Raw genomic sequence first — 24,794 nt, forward strand, 5'->3', positions numbered from 1 at the left:
TGGAGTGTCTTTAGTGTTCATGGCTGGACCGGGTTTGCACCAAACCTAAATACATCACACGAGGTCCTGTATAATAAAAAAATTCAAATTTTTTTAGATATTGTATTTTATTTGAAAAACTATTATTTAACACTATTCAATGATATTAAATAATTATATTAAAAGGACATCGCATGATAACGCAACATTTATAAAATTTGATCGTAATTCCAATTTTGTTTCTGATGTTATTGCAAGTTCGGAAAGCCATAAAAACTGTATTTCTTATTTGATAGATTTTGTACGTGATGGAATTACAAATAATATTTTACATAAAATATTGTTTATTTCATGATTTAATAATAAATAGTTAAATCTACAATATTTCAGGGCCACTGGAGGCTTATATATTTGTTTACTTTCAGAGTCTGGAGGGTTAATTGAAGTATGCGCAGGCTGACCCGGATACTTACATTAATAAAAAAATTATCCGGCCAATGAGTTAATCAGGTAACTCGTTGATTTGAAAACATATGTTTTTCAATGCCAACATTAATTAAAAATATTTCTTACAAAATAATTATTTTTAAACCACAACTACAATAACTATTATAATACAAAACACATCAATTTATTTATATTTAACCTGGGTTAGATTTATATTTGATAAAAATAAAAATTAACCTAATTAAAACTAACTTAACAAGTGAAACATCACTTAGTCATGTCATTTAAGATTTAAGTGAGACCGGTTTAACTTTTTATTTTCTTCTAAATATTTTTTTTTAACTTGATTTAATTCCATTTAAATTAAACCATCTAAGTCTATTAACATTGCATTATAAAAATATTTTAAAAAAATTAAAAAATTAAAAATATTTATTTATTTTAAATTAATATTTTATGATGTTTTAAAATTATCTTAATATACTAACATCACAAATAATTTTTTTAAATAAAAAAAATAATATTTTACTATATTTTAAAATAAAAAATATTTTAAAAAATAATTATTAACACTCCCCGAAACAATATAACCTCAAATCGGTTTATTATTGAACACGCCCGGTTTTGTAACTATGGTAAGAGAAAAACAAATGTAAAAAAAAAAGAGTAACCGCACCAGCCACCAACCAGGATAAATTTTTATCCGTGCGAACCGTACCATTTTACAGTAGCTACCTAGCTGGTAGAGCACCCTTTTACAACCTCGATCTCTCTGACAATGACACTTGGATTCTTCTTTCATTATTTTAGTCAAAAACAAAAGCTAGGATCAAATTCTCTCTTCCTTGGTAGCCCCCACCACAGAAAAGAAAAAAAGTCAAAAAAAAATAAAAATCATCCCTTCTCTGCAGTTTCCTCTCCTCTATCCTCCTCTCTTCCCTTCCCTTCCCTTTACGGCCTCCCTAGCAAGAAACCTTCCCCGTCAGTTTTCACGGTCTACTTTCCTTTCTCTTCTTTTCCCTTTCCCTCCCCTCTACTCTCTTTTCTGGCAGCATTTACAGCCGGAAACATCAGCGTTGTCACCACCCATCTTTCTCACCAGGCTTCCTCCTCGTCCGATCTCCACCTCTCCACGGTTTTTCTCTCACCAACGAACTCTGCCACAGAAACGCCTGGAAACAACAGCAACGGACAGCCACGAGTAGCAGCAATGAAAGTCTTCCACGCCGCCTACTCTTCTTCTTCTTCTTCTTCGATCTCTCTCTAGATAGCGGTTGGCTACACCGCCGGCAGAATCAATAAGAAGACAACGCCCTGATCCAGTTTCAGCCAGCACGCGCCTACAAGTAGAACGTCGCGTGGTACCCACGCGCCATGCCACCATCGGAGGAGAATCTTCAACAGGTATGTCCATCTCCGTTTTCAGCTTCTGCATTTATCACCAAGAAAAGAAAAGGAAAAATCACATGAAAACTGACGGATTTGCCGTGGATTTTTTTGATGCTATGCGAAGGCCCGGGGACTGGTTGATAATTTTGGTAGGTCCTGAAAAGAGGCCAAGAGGAAGACAAACTGAGGAATGGTTGATTAGGGCCCCTAGAAAGGGTTCTGATTTAGTTTAATTATGTTTTGTGTTGATTGCTGATGTTTACGGATCCCCGGAAACATTTTGTTGAGTGTCATGTTAAAAACTTGGTTTTTGCTGGGATGGATATTTTCTCTTTGCTGGGGTTTGCTTGTGTCATCTTGATTATGCTGCATGGATATGTTTTAGTGTTATTTGCTGCTGTTGTATGTGTTCTGATGTGTTTAACTTTGTTTTTATCTCTTCCAGTTCAAGTTTCAGGTATGTGAGTTAGTGTGCTTCGATTGTTTTGGTTATCATCGTAAATGTGTCCATTCTAGTCGTTTTCTCTGCTGCTCGCTCTTCTTCGCTTTAAAATGCTTGTAGAATTATTGTTTTGGACATGATGATTAGTTTTTATGGACATGAGCACGAGTGTTGTTTTCTTTTTATTTATTTATTCATTTATTTATATAGGGGGTTTTTAAGAAAAAAACACGTTTTTTTTCTATTTAATTTAGGAGATTAAATATTATACTTAATAGTTTTATTTTTTCTAGTTTATTTAAAATTTTTATTGCTTTTTCTTTATTTCCGGTATTCCTAGTTTATTTAGGTTTTTTTTTTTTAGTTTTTTTAAAGAGTTATAAACCTTTAACTGAAGTGATAAAATTATTGTTTAAGGTTCTGTAAGACAACTTTATTTAAAGAGTTATAAACCTTTTACTTAAGTAATAAAATTATTGTTTAAGGTTCTATAAGACAACTTTATTTGCTTTAATTTTGAGTTTCTAGCTTGTTGTCTTTGTATTTGTGTTTGATTCTATGTCACTTAGAATTAGAGCTTAACGATTCCTGCATGGTTAGTTGTTGTATGCTATTGAATAACCATGGATAAAAAAGTGTTAACAAAATAGGACTTGCTCATGTAGCACGAGATAATAATGTTTTTTCTTGTAAAAAAATATTCAAGAACTGGTGATAGAAGATATGCAGAGATAAATTATATGATTAACCCATGAATTGGAGATAATAAACACACAAAGGCAAGTTGAAAAATTACCTTGTTGATTAGCGGAGATGAAGAAGATAAAACTGGAGGCTCGTAAGAAGAGTAATTATGGATCCATGTCGAGTTTTGAAAACCCATTTCAATGGCATGAGAAGAGGAGGCAACCTCTTGATTGAGATGAACATGGTATTGAAACTAGAATATTTGATCATTCTTGTTATTTTGTGGGTTAAAATCAACCACCAATTTATGATGTTTATTTTGATGATGATTATGGTGATACTGATAGAACAATGACAATAATGATAGCGATATTATCAATGGTGTTTTTATTGATAAGTTAGAAGTTGAGTAGAAAGAAACTCAATTCAGTAATATTTAGTAATAAAATTATGAATTGAGATTCTATGTAATAATCATATCCGGTTTTAATTGTCTTTCTAGCTTGCTGCTCTTTTACGTGTTTTCGTCTGCTTCAGTATTTGATGTAGAGCTTTGATACTAGCTAATGTTGACGAGAACTACACAAGAAAGCCAATAACTTCAAACCATGAAATTCTACGGAATAGGGTTACCATACAAAATTCTAATTCAAGATTTTATTTTTGAATGTTTTTTTCAAGTAGTCTCCGCCTCTAAAATACTTACAACTCCTCAAATAAACTAAAAAATTAGACTAAATAAACTAATAAACTTGAAAATGAAGTAAAAATAATAAAAGTCCCAAACAAATTAGGAAAAATAAAATTATTAAGCATATTATTTAATTTTCTAAAATAAGTACAAAAAAATAAAAATAATTAAGTAAAAATAATTTTTTTTTAAACCTTCAGTGTTAGTCTCACCAGGTTGAAAAAAATTCATCTTTAAATTCAAATTACTCTTATCTCAATCTCGTAGATGTCTAATAAAAAATCTCCAACTTTTTTTTCTTTCGCTTTAGGTCTATAGCAATTTCAAATACCAATTTCAAGCCTTTCATCATAAAATTTGTATAAAAAACAATAATTAACAAATTATTTTGCTTTCATTGACTTTTAGAGTAATAAATTGAAAACCTCAGACTTACCTTATCAATATGCCTTTATCCACATAACTCTTAAACACATCTATTTTTGTGATAACAATAAACTTGTAATCAAAAGTATCAACATGGTTTAATCATAACAATTTTTTTTTTATTTTGCTTCCATGTTTTCTTTACACCCAACCTTTAAATTATCACTGAGGAAACTATTAATCATAGCACCATTATTGTCATTGCATATGATATTATTATCAACATAATCATTATCAAAATAAACATCATGAATTGATGAAGAATACCAATCCATATTTATCTCATCACAAATAAGATCACCAAACTCTTCACGATACTCATCTTGATCAAGAAGATGTCCGCTATGCTCATGGCTTTGAAACGAGTTCTCAAAACTGGTTATGGATCTGTGGTCAATCTTCTCATGTTCCTCCAGTTTTCTCTTCTTGATCTCCATTACTTGACAAGACAATTCCTTGAGTTGCCTCTGCAGTTTTATTTTTGTTAACTAACAAGTCATTTTTGCAATTGCTCTTTGCATGTCTTTTCTCACCAGGTTTTGATTTTTTCGAATGAGAAACACCCCATTCCCTCCTATACGAACTGTCTTGCACCTTGACCACTTCTTCCATCCTATGGTTATTTAATAACACACAGCAATCAACCACTAGGAATTGGTGGAATCTGATAGTAACTGATGTAGAATTTTGATACCAATTGATGCAAATGAAAACTATATAAGAAAAAGTAACTAAACACGAACAACACATAATTCTATTGAACATGGTCATCACATAAAAATTATAATTTGAAATTTTATTACTGAATATTTCTTTGTAAGTAGTCTGCTTTTCTAAGAGGCTTAGAACTCCTTAATTAAACTCAAAAACTAACATAAACAAACTTGAAAACAAAGTAAGTAATAGAAGTCCTGAATAAATTAGAGAAAATAAAATAAAATTATTAAGTGTTTTATTTATTTTTCTAAATGAAAAAAATAAAAATAATTAAGAAAAAAGTAATTTTTCTTAAAAACCTCCTGCATTAGTTTGTTTATTTTTCAATCATAATTAAGTGCCCATCGTTTTTTTTGCTACTAATGTTTATATTTTTTAAATTATATTTGTTTATTGGGATTTTCCAGGCTTCTACAGAAGGTGCTGTTTGACTTTGAAGCTAAAACAAGAAAAGAAAAAAGAGGGTCAGTTGAAGAGGCGAAAGAGGTTTTCTTTGGTAGTGGATTGTCAAGACTTTGATGGTTAAAGAGGGTCCTTGACTCTATTTGTTTCGATGGTTATGATGGATTTGGTGGGTTTTGGTTATGATACGGATAAGATTGAAGTCTGCATATAACTAGCATAGTTCTTGTTTTTTCTTAATGGGTTCGAATGATTTCTTGATTTTAGAGGTTTCAACTATTGGATTGTTGAGATAGAGGAGGAAAAACAAAAAGTAATGGGGGAGGAGGCTAACTCTTGGATAAGGAGGACTAAGTTCTCTCACACAATTTATCACCGTTTGGATCCTTCGAGATTGGCCTCTTTTCCTATCAGTATCCAGGCAGAAAGAATTTCGAGCTTGAAATCCAGGCCTGGAACTGGAACTGCTTCTCCCAAGCAGAATTCACAGCAATCCTTGTCCAATCAAAACTTCCAACAGTCCTTTCCCAATCAGAAATCACTTTCCTTTCCCAGTCAGAAATCATTAGTGTCTGATAATTCCCAGACGAGGAGAAATCTGCTCACAAATAAGCAAAGATCTTTATCTCCTCTACCTGAAACAAACCTTTCCGATACTTTTAAAGAAGCAAGGTCTGATAAAAAGAGATTCTCGACACCACATCCCCAAAGAAAAAATCAAGACATGGGAATTATAGGAAAGTTTTTGCATAGAGAGGCGCCAGAATCCAAGGAGAAGTCCAATAGAAGCCCACTTAGGCACTTGGCCTCGATGAAGGTTGGTCATCAAAAGTCCAGGATTAAGGAATCTGCTTGGGCAAAATATTTTGATCTTGGTGGAGGAAAGGTTAATGCAGTGGAAGCAGCTGATGAATTCATTGTTGATATGTCTAAACTATTTCTTGGGCTTAGATTTGCTCATGGGGCACACAGTAGGCTTTATCATGGTTTATATAAAGATGAACCTGTTGCAGTTAAACTTATTAGGGTACCAGATGATGATGAAAATGGAAACTTAGCAACTCGATTAGAGAATCAATTCAACAGAGAAGTCATGCTTCTATCTCACCTTCACCATCCAAATGTCATTAAGGTGATTATTATTGGTGTATCACTCAATTGTGTTGCTTAGAGAAATCATGCAATTGCTTTTCTTTTGTTTCTTGTCTTTTTTTTATTTGTAAAAAAATGTTTTTTTATGATTTTCAGCTGTTACTCGTTAACAATTGATGTGAATTTTCAACCATCACTGGAATTGTCATTACTGGAATGAATATGAGATTGCTAACTTGTCTAATCCTTTCTAAACTATGTTCTTTGATTTGGCAATGTAGTTTGTAGCAGCATGCAGAAAGCCTCCAGTTTATTGTGTCATAACAGAATATTTATCCGAGGGTTCCTTGAGGGCATACCTGCACAAGCTTGAGCACAAAGCCCTCTCCTTAGAGAAATTAATGACAATTGCTCTAGACATTGCTCGTGGAATGGAATACATCCACTCTCAAGGTGTCATTCATCGAGACCTTAAACCAGAGAACGTCCTTATTGATCAAGAGTTCCACTTAAAGATTGCTGACTTTGGTATAGCTTGTGGAGAGGCATATTGTGATTCACTGGCTGATGACCCAGGCACTTACAGATGGATGGCGCCTGAGATGATAAAAAAGAAATCCTATGGGCGAAAAGTTGACGTGTACAGCTTTGGACTCATCTTATGGGAAATGGTGGCTGGAACAATTCCCTATGAGGATATGACTCCCATCCAAGCTGCTTTTGCAGTAGTGAATAAGGTATGCAATTCCTGGCACTCTATTTATTGTCAATATTTTTGTTTGAATTCATAAACCTAATCTGGTACATTTTATTCTATCTTGTTTCATTTCTCCATGTTTTTATTCATTTGTGTACAGGCTTTCAGTTTCTTTGATTGCATTTATGAATTTCTCCTACTCACCAACTTTCTTTTTATGTCTTCCTCTGTCCTGCAATTTCTTTGGCATCCATCTTGTCGTTTGGGTGGGGTTTTTTGCCTGTTTTTGTTCTCTTTGCTTAAGGAATCTGAAATCTAGTAATATATTCATCATCCTTGGTTTCTGTATAAATACACAGATTAATGGTATTTTGTAATCATTTGAATGAGGCAAGTAAGATGGTCTGAGTAAGAGTTGCCATTGCTTCCTTTTGGTTTGGTTGGTTTAGTTTTATATATTTTCTATTCTTTACCCATCATTTCTTAGTTCTTGATTTATTTTGGAAATCAACTGTGTGTTTTTTATATCCTGAAGTTTTAACATTTGATAACTCTGATGTCTTTCCAGAATTCAAGACCTGTTATCCCGAGGGACTGTCCTCCTGCCATGGGAGCTCTTATTAACCAATGTTGGTCACTGCAACCAGAAAAGAGGCCGGAGTTTAGGCAGATTGTGAAGGTATTAGAGCAATTTGAATCTTCCCTTGCTCATGATGGAACCTTGAATCTAGTACAGAACTTAACCGGCCAAGATCATAAGAAAGGAATGCCCCACTGGATTCAAAAGCTCGGTACCGTGAATCCCAGTAGCACACATGTGCCCAAACCTAAATTCACATGAATCTTCTGTATGGCTTGGCTTTTTGTAGTGTACCAGGTCATTTGTAATTAAAAAGGTTTGTTTTTGAAACTCGTTTATTGGTACTCTTCTACGTCACATTCATGTTAGTGTGAATTTAATAGATTGGTAGGCGTTCCTTGAGGTGAAAGGTCTTCTTTTTACAAATATACATATAAAAGAAATGATCATACTTTGGGGTGTTCTAGCCAGTTTAAGCGTCAGGTCCAAAAAAGAATAGCAGTTTTTAGAAGGCTATGAACTTGGTACGGCTCTCCCTTGATAAAGTTTCTCCTGCATGGTAAACTATCTATCACCGACTCTTTTCTTCTTTTTACTTATCTTAAATCATCTTCGGATGGTTTTCATGCTGCAGTTACTGTTCTCTGTTGTTTTGTTTTTATGCATCAGAACTCTCAAATTTTGCCATCAAGAACAAGTTAAATGGCGTTTTGCCAGGCTCCTCTATATCAGTTTTCAACTTTCTAGATTTAAATGTTCTCGTCCATTGCTTAGGTTTTCACAATAGACGGCCATGTATTTTTCTTAGCACATGTTTGAACGTCTTGCCATGAGAACAGCATTTTATTTTCATTTGCTTCCCGTCGACATTAAGATGTTTCACTTTAGGGCCGTCGTGTCTCGAATGCCCATGTTCTCCCTCCATATCATTACCTTATCGTGACTGGATTGATTTGACTTGAAACATGGCCATGGGATCATGGATTTCCAAAATAGTCAGCATTGTCCAACTTTTGAACAACTGTATAGGGTTGTTTCGCATCAATTTCAACATCTTTGCTCTTTAATAATGGTTGTGTGAACAACTGTATAGGGTTTGTTTGGCATTTTGTTTTAAAAGGGTTTTTGAAAAAAAATAAATTTTGTTTTTGTTTTGAATTAATATGTTTTTGATGGAAAGGGTTTTTGAAAAAATTTAAATTTTTTTTTGGCTTTGAATTAATATGTTTTTGATGTGTTTAAATTATTTTAATGTGCTGACTTTAAAAATGATTTTTTAAAAATAAAAAAATATTATTAATAGAATTTTTGAAGTGAAAATCATTTTGAAAAGTAAGCAATTATATCCAAAACACGATCGTAATTTCATGTGTGGGCAGGAATGCATTTGCTCCACATTTCTATCGGTTTCTTTTTCATCTCGTTATTTGTGCAAGACGAGACAGGTAGAAACAGGGAAAGAAGGGCATGGCGTGCTCACTTTAATTCTCGCACCGTGCTTATGTGCCCCATAATAACAAGGGGGCAGGTGGGAATCATGCAATCATTTTCATAAAGAGCTCTGCCTTTTATCATCAAGAAAATGACATCTCTGCTTTGATGGGGTTGCATGGAATGGCCATTTTGGCACTTGCGGGTCAGTCTGGTATGCTGCTCTTACCGCCCCTTTATTTCTGCTGAGACAAACATGCAACAACATTTTCAATGGCAAAAGTATCCCAGCTTTTATTGCTTCCACCATGGCTTGGTGAGGATGCCTTTCTAGACAGCATTTATGGCCCTTCCCCACCACGAGCGAGGACCTGTTCAACAATAGTGCGGTGGCGGAAAAAAAATAAAGAAAGAAAAAGCTCTGACACAACCCAATTTACCATTCACATTTTGGTTCCTCCTTCTAAAACAGTTGGAGGCCACGTGTGTATTTCCCAGGATAAAATCCACGAGAATTGGGATCGTGCAATGATCATTCACATGTAGGCTACTACTGTTATGGCTGCCGCTGCCGCTGCCGCTGCTTGCTTTCCTTTTCTTTATTTGCTCGTGTCACTTTCATGGTTAGGTTATCATGCAATGAATGTCCTTTAGAATCAGCGTGATCATCATCCGATTATGATTATTAGACGAGAAAAGAAACTGTATAATAATTTTTTGTATTAGTTGGAGAAGACCTAAACTAGTGCAGATGCAATGAAACTAGTAGCAATGTGTGGTCCAATTTTAAGAGGTCTAATTGGTTGTTTATGTGAAGTCTCAGTATCATTGTTGTTATATTTGACCTTTTCTTTTGATTAGATAGGCTTCCAAAGCTTGATATGATTAATTCAGTTATGGCAATCAACTCTGAAAGTCAATTCGATACTCGGCTGACATGATTTTTTAGCGAGATAAATATTAAAAAGTTCAGCCTGATTTTTTAGCCAGATAGATATTATAGGTTAACTCGTCATTCTATGGTTAAAATTTTATTTAAATTTTTTAGAATAGTATTTTGACTATTTAAAAAAATTAAAACAATACTATTTAACATTAACATGCCTTACCTTTGATGTGAACTTTGAATCAAATTATGAACTAAGTTTATTAATAATTTCTTTTATTAATAAATTGATTTAGCATTGATTAATGGATACAATGAAGTTTTGATCCGTTATCACCTTTTATAAATAGTCTTTCTGCACTAAATTTTCTTATTGCATAATATAATTTTTTTTTTGCGGTAAAACTTGATATTTTTCTTGGTTTTAAAATAAAAGAAGGCCCATCTTCTATCTGTCGGCTCATAGATTTAGGAAAACTGTTGGGCCATTTTCTCTATTGACTTTTGAGGTGCAGGCCATCAATCCACGAAGTCTGAATAATTTATTAAGATACAAGATAAGATGCTATTTTAAAGAGTTAAATTGATAAAATATATTTTTAAATAATATATATATAGTTTTTTATGTGCACTTCAATTAAAAAAATTATATTTTAATACATTTAATATTAATAAAACTATTTATCACTTGTATTTAATACAACTCCAATCAATTTTATTTTTTTGGCATAAAAATATATTTTGATTTTTCAATATAACTTTTTCTTTAGAGCTAAAAAAATAAGAGATGACGAAAGCTAAAAAAATTGTACTTTTCGTTTGGCTTTCCATTTGGCTCTTACCTAGATACCTTAAGAAATTGTTAATCTTAATTTAGTAATATGCAGCGTTGAGATGAAGGATGTTGACCGATTTTTAGAGTTTCTTTCCTTTTTAAAATCAATATAACTGTACAATTTAAAAAATACATCTCTTCATGTTAATATATTTATAAAATTTAAAAATAAATTCTTCAGCTAAATTAACTGAATAATTTTACAGGAGATATTATATATAATTGTTTAATTCTAAAATTTAAAAAAAAATTATTTATTTTACATAGTGCTAAGTTCTACGTGGGTTGGTTTGGCTTTCCTGCAAATCTTCCCTCTAATATTTAAATCAATTTTGAGGAGATTAAAGATCTTCTTCTTGTCTATTTTGCAGAAGTTAGAAGGAAGTCAATACCCCCTACAAGGTTGCTGGAAAGGCAATAAAGAGCATCATAGATTTGAATAATGCTGTGAAGAATTTGGCTTCAGGAAGCAGCGTTTTGAATGCTTCATCTTCTGCAGTTACAAGAACAGGAAGTAGTCCTTTTATCTTGAATGCTAGGAGCTCAACTTCAGCTGCTACTAATCAATCTCAGTGCTCAGGTTTCTGCTGCTGGAACTGGTCTGGGAACTGCAACGCAGACCATGCCGACGCAATTTAGTTCACCTGCGCGCATGCATCAAATCCTTTTGCTTTGACTGTGAGCACAACCTTTTCTTCTGCAGTCCCACATTTGATTTCTTCTTCCAAATCATACACAAGTTCCTCCCTGTTTGGCACAACTACTTCATCATCAACATCCACTCCATTTCCTCTGTTTGGAACATCTACCTTTTCTACTCCATCCTCATTCGGTACCGCCACCACCTAGCCAGAATGCTAAAGCCAATCTCTCTATTACTGATCAAAACCTGTCTTCTGGTGATTAGGTTTCCCAGCCGCTCGCTTGTCTACATTTATAATTTTAATAGTAAAATAATTGAAATTTTAATCTTTTTAAAATAATTCTTGTAATTTAACCCTTTCAATTTTTTTTCTTCCTCCGCCCGTGGAGCAACTCATCACTTAACCAACAACCCTAGCAATCTCAATGTTCCTGGTTAAGAGTATGTGTTTACTAATCAAGTCCAAGTTGATAATTCAAGTTAGCATATGGCTCACAATTTTGACAAGAATATTTTAACTTCTCATTCTCAGTTGTTTGTTTTTGATAAAATTCTTGTTGTTCCCTAAATTATCAAAAATCTTATTTTTATCTAAGAATTTGTTGGTTTAATATGGTAGTTAATCCGTTTGTTAAACTTGACATTGTTATATTCATGTAAATATATATATTTATTATTAATAAATATTTAATTTATTTCTAATATTCTTATAATATTAGATTAAATTAACAATCTAATATTTGATTTATAAATCTAAATTAAAGATAAAATCCATGAGATAAAAATGCTTTATAAAAAAAATTATACAGTTGTTATAATTATGAGATTCATATTATATTAAAACATTGTTTTTAAAATATTTATGGTTGATGCTCTTTTAAATATTGAATATTTATTAGACTTGTAGAGACTGATACATAGTATATTCTTTCATTTACGAAAGGAAACATCTATTCTTATAAGTTGAGATCTAAGAGATGCCTAGAACTTATATAAAGATGCTTGTCCTAAGACATGTATATATTGAACTGCTCTGCATAAGAATTTTAAATGAAGATATTATTTGTGTCTATAAAAATACTAACATAATTGTGTCAGTGATCTTTAAATCTAAAATCACTATGTTATCTTACATAGAAAATGTTATGTTTTAATCATGTTACACGTTATCTTGGTAAAAGTAACAAATGGGTAGACATTAGATATAATATAAACTATATGAAGGTATTTGAGTGATTAATAGATGATTTATCACCCTAGGTAAATTAGAAAAAATATTCAATATTTTCTTAAATAGTATTGAATGTTGAATCCATGCACAAGGTAGAATGAGATTTAAAAAGAATTTCAAATCTTATTTAAATGATCAATAACTATAATGTTGTGAATAAATATGATTTTAGAAGGCAGACACATGTCATGTTAAAATATCTAAATCAGAATATTATTAATGAAGCGATAATAATTATATTGGGAAACCGATTAATGAAATATGAAATTAAATCATTTATGACTTTTCTAATATTTAGGAGATCATGACATGTTGTTAAATAGTGCACTTAATCTTCAAATATAAATAAATCAATTATTGAATTGATAATAAATTGAATTATTTGATTTATTTAATTCTATTTATGTAGAATTATAATTTAAAATTGGACCAATATATTAAGAACCTAAAGGGTCATATATATTAAGAATTATTAGTTACAAAATAAACTCGGATAATTATTTAAGTGTAACTTGATTGAAAATAATTTTAGAAATTAAGCACTATAATGCATTTAATTTAGACATTATAATTCTAGTTCTAAAATAATCAAGTATGAACTTCATTGATTGAATTTGTAAAATTATCTTTAAATAATATATGAATATTATTTAATGAGAAAACACATATTTTGTCATTTATAAGGATTTTAGGGTTTTCTATAAATATAAAGTTATGCCTTTTATTTTTTAAAAGAATTATTTATTAGATAGAAAAACTATGTAAATTGTAAAATAAAAAAGTTATTACTCTAGAAATAATAATCTCTCTTTAAAATAGAAATTTAGAAGATTTTTTTTTAATAATTCATGTATATTATTATTGAAAACTGAATAATTAAACGGTTTTCATTTATAATTTGACTAGATGATCATTATTTACAACACAAGTTCTTTAGAAGAAGCTTTATATGTCTTTTTTGTCCACGTCTCATCAACTAGCAGATCTCCTTAACCAAACCACTGCCTTCTGCTCGCTTTCACTTGTTATGAACCAACCTTCATGTGCAGGACCTGCCCCTATGATTGAGGGGGCCTTTTAGGGTCTATATATGACGCTTCCGATTGGAATGGAACTGATGTTGCTGAAGATGAGGATAAAGCTGTTGATTACAAGGATGCTAGCTGAGAATCATGTTACAGAAAACAAGTAACATAATCCTAGAGAGTCTTGAATATTTGTATTTTACGACTTTCAGATATTTGTTATATGATTTGTTACATAGGCTTCACGTTCAAGATTAATGAGAATAACAGTTTTATATCCTATCAATTATAGATTAATGAGAATAACAGTTTTATATCCTATCAATTATAGATTAATGAGAATAACAGTTTTATATCCTATCAATTATCTACTTCAAGAAGAAGAAGAAGAAGAAGCAGCAGCTTATGCTGTCGGGCCCGCTTGTTTCAGCCACAATTTGCTTAGTTGCCCTGATCGAATGCTAAGAAAGTCAGATGTAGCATGTCATCAGAGAAGCTACAGCTATGGACTCTCTCAAGGAAAATTGAGAGATAATTAGCATGGAACAGTGCCTCTCTTGATTGGAAACTAACATTAGCAGTAAAGATTATATGGAACTTGAAGAAAAATGTATGCAATATTAGTTTCTTCAAATAATCATTAGCATCATTACAGACCTTCCACCACATTGAAGCTACAAGCCTTCCAAGTAGTCCATGTGGAGTCATTATGCTTCACCCACCATCATCTTATTTTTTTCACCTGTGTTTAATTACCAGTGCAAAATTTATTTCTGATGGACAACAGAATACAAAACAAGTGAGCGATAAAACTAAGTAAACGTTTTAATTTTATTACATATAATTATCCTTTCAAAAGTGGATCCGTGGCGCAATGGTAGCGCGTCTGACTCCAGATCAGAAGGTTGCGTGTTCGATTCACGTCGGGTTCAATTCCTTGCTTTCCCCCTTTTTTCTTTTGATTTATTATAACTTTTAAAAGGCCCCGGATCTTATATATCTCTAACAATCCAACCCCTATTCTTTCTAAAATTACCTATTCTTCCAAACATTTAAGAACCACTATCAAATCTGACCCTCGTTTTTTGCAACCCCAAAAATTTGGCATCACTGCATTTTCTGCGGGTCTCAACATTATATCCTTCTTGATTTACTCCACATATTTCAAAATTTATGATACTCATTCAATCGAGATGGAATGTGTTCAAACGGGCGATCAATTTTTAATAGAATTTATTTACATATTCAATAGTTAAAATGATATCATGAAATTATATCTAAAAATAAAGAATTTAAAGAATCTTTACTAAATCCAAAAAAAATAAAATTTAAATGATAGTTATGGTTAAAATTGTTTTAGAACAAAATCACGAATATTTATTTTAAAATATGAAATGATTTATTATATTTTATTAACCAAAAATAAATACAATATAATAATTATAAAAAGCATTAAAAGGTATGAGAGAAATATTATATCTATATACCACTCTCTACACACAATTCAACGTGTATTGCTACAATAAAATTTGTTTTATTGTGGTTTTTAAAGTTTTTTCTCTTTGATTTAGTTTTTTATGGGGCCAAATTGATAAATAATTGATTTTGATTTGTTAGTTAGTTATGAGATTGAAAGATGAAGAATCAAAAGGAGAAATGCTAAAAAATAAAGCAATTACAAAGTTTACATGAAAAGTTTACTTCATTATACTTTTCAATTTTTTTTTAGTTCCCTTGGTTTTTGAAATTTCAAGTTTGATTCAATACTTCATTTTCCTTGCTTGTTATTCCTTGGTTTGGGTGTTGAGAAAAAATCATCAATTTCAGTAACAAAAAGAGAAATTCTCGGTTTATACTAATTTAGTCTATAAAAAATATTGATCTTAATATTAATGAGTTCCACTCGATGAAGAGAGTCTCACTCATGTATTATCTAATTTTTCCATCACATGAGATCGATAATCCGAACTCAAAATTTATTTTATTTTGTTTTTTAAACATATTTTAGGTTATTTGAGGTTATATATGAGTTTATCAAAATATATAAAGTATTATATAAGTGTTTCTAGTTAAAAAATGGTTTCAAAAGTGATTTTCTAAAAAAAAAAAATCTAACTTAAATGTTTTGTCTACCATTATGATTGGATTCCAGAAAAAAAGAAATGATATATCACTTACTTTTAATTATGTTTTTTTTAAAAAAATAAAAAACATCAAGTTATTCATTTTTAAAAATAAAATTTAGCCTAAATAGGTAAGTCTAGGTTGAAAGTCCATGTGACTAGGCTTTTTAAACCTAGATACGCTAAGTCATCCAAACCTTGCTTATGTGTTTGAATTTATTTATTTATTTATTTATTGGTTTATTTTTTATTTTTTTATTTTAATTTTATTATTCAATGATATTTATTGAGTTTTTTATTGATTTTTTTTTCAATCTTAACATATTTTTAATGAAATCTAATGATATTTTTAATGTAATATGATTTAATTTTTATTTAATTTACAAGTAAGATTTCAATATTTTTTTTATAATATCACGAGACATTCTTTCTATATAGTCTTATTTGATTTTTTTCATTACAATAATTTTATTCAATGTTTTTTATTATTATCATTTTATTAAATAAAACATTAGTTTGAATAAACAAAATTATTAAATATAATTAAGTTCATGACTCATGACTCATATTTCAAGATAAGATATTTATATTAATATTTATCTCTTAATTTTTCTATTTATTTTTTGGTTAATTATCATATATGTTTTACTTGATTTTCATATAAAATTATAACATTTTTTTTTCTAATATTGCATAATATTTTATTCAGTTGCTTTCATGTATATGTCTATGTTTATTTTTGTCTAATTAAATAAAAAATTAATTTTAATAAATAAAGTTAATAAATATAAACGGATACATGACCCGTTACAAGATTAAAGATTTTGATTTTTATTTATTTTTTGATTTTTTCTGTTTAGTCTTTAATTATCATTAACTCTTTATTTTTGTATTTATTAAAATAAATAATTTTATTTATTTAATTAAATACATGTATCAACTTTTCAATTTGTAATTAAGATTTTTATTAAAAAAACTTGTTAAAAATTACAAATATTTATTATTTTGTATTGGAGAAAAATTTATTTGACAATAATTAATATTTTTAAAATAACTTTGAGAGGTATAATTCAGTTGTTAGACTTTAAGTTTTTTCTAAAAATTACTGTTGTAAATTTTAAAATTTTTAGAACCACTAAAAATTTATATAATTATTAATTTTAATATTTATAAAATTAATTAAGATAATGTATATTCATATTAATAATAATTAAAAAATAAAGTTAAAGACTCACTTTTGTGAAATAACGTTTCCAATTTTTACTCCATTTTTCGTGATTTATTTTATTTTTTTAACACCCGTTCCCCAAATCTCACCCTTATTTGTCATGAAAGCCCATTTTCTCTTTTAAATCCTATGTGAACCCCTTTTCCATACGAAGAAGATGCTAACAACTGTCATCTGATACTGATATGTTGAGATGAACTTTAATAGCAAATACTCAAACCCCCACTGTTGCATAACCAAGAAAAATGCTATCACCACACTCTCTGCAACTCTCGACGCTCCATTCTTCTTCTTTTACCCATAGCGTTTCTCTAATTTACAATCCCACCCCTTCTCTTCCATGGCATCCAATGAAATATTCTCCAACACAGGTATCCTGTGTTTCCACCCGACCCAAAAAGAGACCGGTTCCAACCGACGACAAATCGGAGGCACAAGAGCTAGTTCGGGTCCTTGTGAGGAGTTTCAGTGACAAACAACCTTTGGTCAAGACACTTAATAAGTATGTTAAAGTCATGAGGACTGAGCACTGCTTTATGCTGTTTGAAGAACTTGGCAAGACTGACAATTGGCTTCAATGCCTCGAGGTTTTTGTGCTTTTTGGCTCCTTGTATTGGATCTTTGTGTGTTCTTAGCTTGTGGGTCCTCGATATTAATGGGTTTTTATTTTTGTTTTGCTTAAATTTCTTTTCCTTGTACATGTATGATCTGGTTTTGGTTCGTTTTTTGATTTAGTTATTGAATGAGTAAAAAATTGGTTTTTAAGTGAGTTTTTTTCTTTTTTTGACTCTGTTTTCTTTGTCCTTCGAGCTCTGCATAGACCCAAAGTTTCCAAACCATATAGTATCAAGCTGTAATTAAAGAGTGGAACTTCTTATGTCATATTCTTTATGTAATTAGACATCATGGGTTATCATTTTAAACTAAGATAGTCCAGAGGTTTGGCAATGTTCGTGTAATTAAATTCAATTGTGTTAACTAACGGTAATGCACTTAAGTAGAGGAAAGTTTTGAATTGCAGTGAGTTTGTTGCGAATCCTATATCATTTCAAATACTTGTTAAACATTAGTCAGACTCGGAGTCATGGCATTTCTAAGAAGTTAGAATATAACTATCTAGTTGTACACACGACCTGAAATGAGATGAAAGGTTGTTTACTTACAAGGTGCATGCTCAGGTGTTCAGATGGATGCAAAAACAACGGTGGTATGTGGCGGATAATGGTTGTTATTCGAAGTTGATATCAGTTATGGGAAAGAAAGGTCAAACCCGGATGGCAATGTGGCTCTTTTCGGAGATGCGTAACAGTGGATGCAGGCCAGATACTTCAGTCTACAATGCACTCATCACAGCCCACCTTCACTCCAAAGATAAAGCTAAGGCTTTGACTAAAGCTCTTGCATACTTTGAGAAGATGAAAGGTATTGAACGGTGCCAACCCAATGTTGTGACATATAATATTCTTTTGAGAGCGTTTGCCCAAGCTCGAAATGTAAATCAAGTCAATGCTTTATTTAAAGATCTTGAGGAGAGCATTGTTTCACCTGATATCTATACATATAATGGTGTGTTGGATGCATATGGGAAGAATGGGATGATCAGAGAAATGGAATCTGTACTTTCTCGCATGAAAATTGATCAATGCAAGCCTGATATTATTACTTTTAATTTGCTGATTGATTCATATGGGAAGAAGCAAGATTTTGAGAAGATGGAACAAGTTTTTAAGAGTTTACTAAGGTCCAAGGAGAAACCAACTTTGCCTACATTCAATTCTATGATAGTAAATTATGGGAAGGCACGGTTGAAAGATAAAGCGGAGAGTGTTTTCAAGAAGATGGCTGATATGAGATACACACCAAGCTTCATCACATTTGAAAGTCTCATCATGATGTATGGAATTTGTGACTGTGTTTCTAAGGCCAGAGATATATTTGATGATATGGTTGCATCAGGAAAGGTGGTCAAAGTTTCAACGTTAAATGCTGTGCTTAATGTTTATTGTATGAATGGTTTGCATATGGAAGCGCATATACTCCTTGAAAATGCACGTAGTAGTGGGGTGCCTCCAAATTCATCCACGTATAAACTTCTTTACAGGGCCTACACCAAAGCTAAAATGAAGGAGCTTGTGCAGAAGTTGCTAAAGCATATGGACAAAGATGGTATCATCCCTAATAAGAGATTCTTTGTGGATGCTTTGGGAGCTTCCAAATCTTCAGGGGCCAGTTCGGAATCTACCATTCCTCTCAAAGTTTCAAACAGTCCACAGAACGTTGCCAAGACTTTGGAAGAATGATTGGTAGTTTGCTTTATGGTTTCTTCTTATCTTTTCCAATTCAGAAGGATTTGTAAAGTTTGTATCACAAAGGAACAGTTGGCTACTTAGCCCCTGGCAGCTCGGTATGTATTTATCACCCTTTAATTAGCCTCCTGATCATATTTTCTATCCTTCATGGCTTCATGCTTTGTTTCTTGAAAAGCAACATCCTTCCGCTATCTTTACTTTTATCTTGAAATTCAATATGTCCCAAAATATCTTGAATGCAGTACTTGTTGCACCAGCTCTTTTTGTGGAGCTTCTCTGTCTGCATTTCAATTTAGAGTTCACATATTCTGTGTAGGCAATCCCGACAAAGCAGGGTTTCAGTACTTTAACTGCTGGTGTTAAAACATCTGCATTCTTTATGGATAAAGAAATTGTCCTTATGGCCAAACCTAACTGCTTGTTTCTAGACTTAACTTGCTTTTTATCTTTGTTTCAGTGATAACATTGCTTGTTGGCTTTAACTTGAAATTTAAGCTACGAGACCTAGCCAATTTACATGCAAAGATTTAATGCTGCTAGTGTTTCCTTTTGCTACCCTAAAAACAAACCCAGAAAAAAATGAGATCCTGTTTCAGCAAATAACCTTGGCTAGAATGGTTTTGGTGTTTTAATTAGTAAACAGGTTACGTTCCAGTGGCCACCATCTCCTTCCCTGTTTACTTGTTTTGTTTTACATTAACTTGAATCATTATGGGAAAACCTTGAACATGGGGACTGGTCTTATCGCCGTTGCGAAGATAGCATTGTTTATTTTTTTTGGTGCAAGACAAGATATTATTGTACAAGCCATTCTTTTTTATCTTAATTTGTTGCAACTTACAGCTGACGTATAACTGCAGCGACTATTTTAGCGTTCTCAAAGACCAGGCTGGGATATTCGACTAAATATCTGCAGATTAGGATGACCAATCTGATTGCAGCCACATTCCCTTGGTAAAGAAAGGAAACCGTCATTTGAATTTTCTCACTTGCGCTTCTGATGACACCAGCTTGTGATAGTCCTGCTAATTTATCTACCTCCAGGTAACAGCTTGAAATTCTCGGTTCAGATGTTCTTTTTTAAGAATATGAAACTGTCATCTTTTAGATGGATTCTATTAATTTCATTTGTCACAGAGTCGGGCTACTGCAACCTCTATTCCAGGTTCAAACTGTGATTTAACATCACAACTAAAAACAAAATGAGCATTAGCAGTAAATTTGGGTGTTGCATGGCTGGCCAAAAAGCAGTTAGGCACAGTTTAATCATGAGTGTGATAATGAGATATTATTCTGGGTTTTCCTTGCAAAATTGGAGCACACAAGGTGAAAATAAAAGTCACATCTAACTTGAATCTGGCAAGTTAATTTGGAATAAATAGGTCAACTTCTCTGTAACTTTGAAATCGATTAAAATGAAAATTTACACGGCGTGTGCAAATACACAAGGCTACTTCTCAATTTAAGAAATCCATCAGCATACAGCATACAGAGCAATTAACAATAGAGCACCGTCTCCTGTATATTACACTACACGTTTGTACAATCACAAAATACTTAAAAGACCAATAGGGTAGGCAAGTGCTGCATCTTCTAGTCAATGACTAATTGGATTGTATAAATCCAGTCAATCTTCATCTGATTCTGCAATCACGATTTGTCCATTAGAATAAAAGATGTAATACATGGACGCAGGGACAATTCGATTATTAAGGGTTTTCAGACTAAAGCAACTTTCGAGACAAAATGAAGGGCATGCTCATCCATGCAACAAGTAAATCATATCTTCCAGAATATCATGACAGTTGCATTAACAGCATACCATTTATGGCTTCCATGTTATCTTCCTCGAAGACACCAAGGGGTGAACCCCGGACAGAGAGAAGTATTTCACCACGTTTAGGCAGCCTTTGAGTTTTTGGTGTCATCCCAATGGACAGCCTCTGACTGGTAACCTGCAACAACGAGGCATGTCAGCCACTGTGGGCATTTCAGGAGCTTAAAATTACCAAGGCAAATTGAATTGCCATCCAGATGCACCATCAGACCACATAGATGCAAGAACAGAGAATGAAACCCTTTAAGCTTCAATGTGATCGCTATCAAAATCTTCCATGAGAGCTCATGAGACAGACCCTAGATCAGCCAATTTGTAGCAATGGAGCTGCATAGCAGCCACTAGATCTATCATCCAGTGGAAAAGGCTTTTGAGAAAACTTGTGCAGCAGCAACATGTTTTCCCAATGTTCCAAATCTTTCCACCTAAATAGGGTCGCTGGCTATGTTACATGCAACACTCAATTGCCCATATACTAAAAGATTATCTAAACTTCCAACCACCAACGAACAACACGTACACTGGTCTTGACTGTTCTAAGAGTTCTTCAGCACACGATGCAATAAAACAACCACTTGCCGCTTGCAATATCCTACTGTAAGAGAAGCTACAGTAATTTATGAAACCTTAAGGAGAGTATTGCCTTCCACTTGTCATTTATATTTGCTTGCAGAACTTTATAAAGGAAGAACAAGAGGAAAAAAATAAGATGAAGATCAAGGAGAAGCTACAAACCCCAGGGGTTCGGAGACCATCATGCATCCCAAGCATCTGAGAATCTGATTGACCCTCCAAAACCTATGGAAAAAGAAATGTCAATTGATGTATGATAAAGAATGGGATTTTGTCTTAATCTTTGGTGTTTTGAAGGCCTACTAGTGCACGTTTTTACAAGTTTAAATCATGAAGAAACTCATTTAGCTAAATCTGAAAAAATGGGACAGTTTTTGTGTTGCCGTTTTTTTAAAAGGAGATAAAAATGTTAGAAGTATTTAAGTTCTTCGACATTCAAGAAATGCGTAATGAGGTTCAAACTCCAGACTTTTCATCTTCAAACAACAAACCTCAACCAGTAAACCTGTCATAAAGAGAAGAAAACCTTCAACCACAGCAAATGCAACAAATATAACAAGCAAAAATAAAACATTCTATTTTTGAAAAAAATGGTTCTTGAAAAAAAAATTCTGTTTCCATTTTATTTTCATAAGATAAAAAGAAAAACCATATGCAACATACAATCTTTGTCATCTGCAAATTATCCGCAGCGCCAAGGATGCTTGTTTTCACTGCCACCAACCAAGCAACCATGTCAGATACACAACTAACTTCAATAAAGACAACATCCCATCTCCATTTCTTTACCTGCATCGCTTGATAATCCGAATCGACCAACAGATAAGTTAGCAGAACAACTAGGGTAAGCCAAGGACAAACGGCGTAAGAGAGAAGAATTTATGTTTGCCCCATCTGATAAATCATCAACATTCTCATTCCACTTCACAAGAAACTCTCCATTTTCCTCATTTCTTTCAATAGACAAGTTGGGCAGGTGTTCTTTAAAGAACTGTAAAGCAGGTGTATTCAGCTGTTCCTTGCTAAAATAAGAGCGCAGCAATCGCAATTCTGTTAGCAAATGCTCGATTCCCACATCACGCATTGACCTAATTGCCACAATTTGACGCTCCACTGCACAAAACAAATTCAAACCCAATTTTAACCCGAAAAAACCACATTTCTTGTTCTAAAACCCCACTATTCCCTTCATAGATACGAATAATTGCTTGAAGAAACGGAAAAAAAAAAGGTTCATAATTCTCAACAAAAACCCCAGTATTAAGTAGTGCTTATTTAACAGAAAAAAATGAAATTAAGAAAGAGCTTGGAAAAGTGTACCTTCTTGGTCGATTAATGGAAAATGTTTGGGTTCTTCAATTTGGGGCTGGTTCTCTTGGTTACTTGGTGCAGATTCTTTAACCGTCTTTTTAACTCTCCGTCTAGCCATTTTGTGCCAAACAGATCTTAAAGAAGAAGAGATTAAGCAATCAAATTGAGAAAGGAAACCTAATTCAAATGAAAATGTGAACAAACAAAATCATCAAGTGAAAATTCAATTTTTTTTGTTTTTGTTTTTGTTAAAGGAGGGAGGGAGGGAGTAGCGGACGAGGAAGAGATGCATGAGATCAATACATGCGGCCCATGGGTTCAAAGAGGCATCAAGCCTATTCTTCAATTTTTCTCCGTATAACTATGAGTCGATGATCCGACTAAACTTTCCTGTTTGGAAATTTGGAGTTCGGTCTAATTATTATACTATTATCCATAAAAAAATAATATTATGATAGTATATATTCAAATCATTTCGTCATTTTTGTAATTATTACCTTCAGAATAGAATTCCAAATTAATTTTTAATGTAAAAAAATAGAATAGAGAGAAATAAAACACTGCTAAATATGAGATTCAATGAATTCTTGTTGACACATATGATTATGAAATTCAATGAATTCTTGTTGACACATATGATAACTTAGCTAATACTGTGGGATAACATCTTGGAAACTCAAAAAAATGATGCAAAAGTTGAGAAGTTAAGGGGTTAAATAGAGTTGAAACAACCAACTCATTTTCAATCGAGAAAAAAAAAATAGAACTTTGATAATGGAAAAAGATTCTTTATACTTGAAGTTGAAGAATTGAAAGATGAAATTCTAAATAAAGTTCATGAATCTCGATTTACAATACATTTAGAAAGCACTAAAATATATAAGTACTTGAAGGAATATTATTGATGGTCAAGATGAAGGAAGAGATAGTGGGATTTGTGGCAAAGTATATTATATGTAAGTAAGTTAGGACATAGCATAAAAGGCCTGCAAGAGACTTCAGCTTCTTCTAATACTATAATGAGAATATTACTATGAACTTAGTTTATGTACTTCCAAAGAGTAGGAAGAGAAATGATATGGTTTGAATGATTGTAGATAGATTGACACATTCTACCCTGTTTTTACTAATAAAGAGAACAAATCCAGTAAATAAACCAGCCAGGTTATGTGTGGATGAAGTGGTTAGACTTCATGAAGTTTTAGTAATAATAGTTTCTGATTATGATTTTTGGTTTATTTTAAGGTTGTGGTCCAATTTACAACATGCCATGGAAACTAAACTGAACTTCAGTACAACTCTTCCCCAACATGTAGAAAGACAATCCAAGAGGATCATTCAAGTAATGGAAGACTTGTTAAGATTTTCTATCCTAAAATTTGGAGGACAATGGGAGGATGATCTATCCTTGGTGAAATTTGCTTATAACAATATTTTTCAAGCCACAATTACCATGACACATATTTATCAGCTTATATATATAGATTTATATTCTAAACTTCTTGGTAGAAATTATTCTAAATTACTATAGATTTATATTCTCAACTTCTTGGTAGAAATTATTCTAAATTACATGGACATATTTGCATCGCTTTAAATTTACATGTGGATTGGATGAAAAGAACTTTGCGATGTTTCTATAGGCATGCCTGAGACTACCAGGACGACTTAATTGTGTTGAATATTCTTTACAGGCATAAAAAAATATTTTGTACGTGATAATAAAAACAAAAAATAATTTTTTTTTGGTTGAAATTTCAGTAAAAACTAGAAAACAAATTTGTACGTGATAATAAAAACAAATTTTTTTTTT

General features: G+C 32.2%; 3 protein-coding genes, 1 non-coding gene and 1 pseudogene across 8 annotated transcripts; 3 read left to right on the forward strand and 2 right to left on the reverse strand.

The window, feature by feature from the left end:
- The window catches only part of LOC105124094 (alanine--glyoxylate aminotransferase 2 homolog 1, mitochondrial-like), a 12,658-nt pseudogene extending 8,160 nt beyond the window's left edge, over positions 1 to 4,498 (reverse strand).
- On the forward strand, positions 1,306 to 8,019 carry LOC105123849 (serine/threonine-protein kinase HT1-like). 2 transcript variants are annotated; one of them, XM_011023600.1, is made up of 4 exons: positions 1,306 to 1,830; positions 5,186 to 6,312; positions 6,554 to 7,009; positions 7,538 to 8,019. In XM_011023600.1, exons 2-4 carry the CDS (start codon positions 5,497 to 5,499, stop codon positions 7,808 to 7,810), a joined length of 1,545 nt encoding a protein of 514 aa, XP_011021902.1. In that variant the 5' UTR covers positions 1,306 to 1,830; positions 5,186 to 5,496; the 3' UTR covers positions 7,811 to 8,019. The 2 variants fall into 2 exon arrangements, with proteins under 2 accessions (XP_011021902.1, XP_011021903.1); XM_011023601.1 differs by lacking the exon at positions 1,306 to 1,830 and adding an exon at positions 2,789 to 3,188.
- Positions 8,020 to 14,460: 6,441 nt separating this feature from the next.
- TRNAW-CCA (transfer RNA tryptophan (anticodon CCA)) lies at positions 14,461 to 14,532 on the forward strand. Its single transcript has one exon. It is a non-coding gene; the product is annotated as a tRNA-Trp (tRNA).
- Positions 14,533 to 17,045: 2,513 nt separating this feature from the next.
- LOC105123852 (pentatricopeptide repeat-containing protein At4g39620, chloroplastic-like) lies at positions 17,046 to 20,396 on the forward strand. Of its 3 annotated transcripts, none has more exons than XR_841958.1 (3): positions 17,046 to 17,538; positions 18,130 to 19,355; positions 20,104 to 20,396. XR_841958.1 is itself a non-coding variant. In XM_011023604.1 (2 exons), exons 1-2 carry the CDS (start codon positions 17,197 to 17,199, stop codon positions 19,249 to 19,251), a joined length of 1,464 nt encoding a protein of 487 aa, XP_011021906.1. In that variant the 5' UTR covers positions 17,046 to 17,196; the 3' UTR covers positions 19,252 to 19,685. The 3 variants fall into 3 exon arrangements, 1 of the variants encoding a protein (XP_011021906.1); XR_841959.1 differs by having other exon boundaries at positions 20,121 to 20,396; XM_011023604.1 differs by lacking the exon at positions 20,104 to 20,396 and having other exon boundaries at positions 18,130 to 19,685.
- Positions 20,028 to 23,312, reverse strand: LOC105123850 (uncharacterized). Of its 2 annotated transcripts, XM_011023603.1 has the most exons (7): positions 22,991 to 23,312; positions 22,460 to 22,783; positions 22,334 to 22,383; positions 21,833 to 21,895; positions 21,083 to 21,215; positions 20,884 to 20,904; positions 20,028 to 20,334 (listed from the first exon to the last, which is right to left on the reverse strand). In XM_011023603.1, the coding sequence occupies exons 1-6, from the start codon at positions 23,097 to 23,099 to the stop codon at positions 20,888 to 20,890; spliced, it is 696 nt and encodes a 231-aa protein (XP_011021905.1). In that variant the 5' UTR covers positions 23,100 to 23,312; the 3' UTR covers positions 20,028 to 20,334; positions 20,884 to 20,887. The 2 variants fall into 2 exon arrangements, with proteins under 2 accessions (XP_011021905.1, XP_011021904.1); XM_011023602.1 differs by lacking the exon at positions 20,028 to 20,334 and having other exon boundaries at positions 20,588 to 20,904; positions 22,991 to 23,310.
- Between the last annotated feature and the right edge of the window lie 1,482 nt (positions 23,313 to 24,794).

The sequence above is a fragment of the Populus euphratica genome, unplaced genomic scaffold (genome assembly GCF_000495115.2).
Source record: "Populus euphratica unplaced genomic scaffold, PopEup_1.0 scaffold12.1, whole genome shotgun sequence".
NCBI lineage: Eukaryota > Viridiplantae > Streptophyta > Magnoliopsida > Malpighiales > Salicaceae > Populus > Populus euphratica.

Excerpts from the sequence above, each read along its gene's own strand:
- LOC105123849 (XM_011023600.1), top strand. The coding sequence starts at position 5,497 with ATGGGGGAGGAGGCTAACTCTTGGATAAGGAGGACTAAGTTCTCTCAC. Across the intron at positions 6,313-6,553 it reads ACCATCCAAATGTCATTAAG|TTTGTAGCAGCATGCAGAAA; the intron begins GTGATTATTATT and ends TTGGCAATGTAG. Across the intron at positions 7,010-7,537 it reads CTTTTGCAGTAGTGAATAAG|AATTCAAGACCTGTTATCCC; the intron begins GTATGCAATTCC and ends ATGTCTTTCCAG.
- LOC105123852 (XM_011023604.1), top strand. The coding sequence starts at position 17,197 with ATGCTATCACCACACTCTCTGCAACTCTCGACGCTCCATTCTTCTTCT. Across the intron at positions 17,539-18,129 it reads ATTGGCTTCAATGCCTCGAG|GTGTTCAGATGGATGCAAAA; the intron begins GTTTTTGTGCTT and ends GTGCATGCTCAG.
- LOC105123850 (XM_011023603.1), bottom strand. The coding sequence starts at position 23,099 with ATGGCTAGACGGAGAGTTAAAAAGACGGTTAAAGAATCTGCACCAAGT. Across the intron at positions 22,784-22,990 it reads TCCATTAATCGACCAAGAAG|TGGAGCGTCAAATTGTGGCA; the intron begins GTACACTTTTCC and ends TGTTTTGTGCAG. Across the intron at positions 21,896-22,333 it reads ATTTGCAGATGACAAAGATT|GTTTTGGAGGGTCAATCAGA; the intron begins GTATGTTGCATA and ends CTTTTTCCATAG.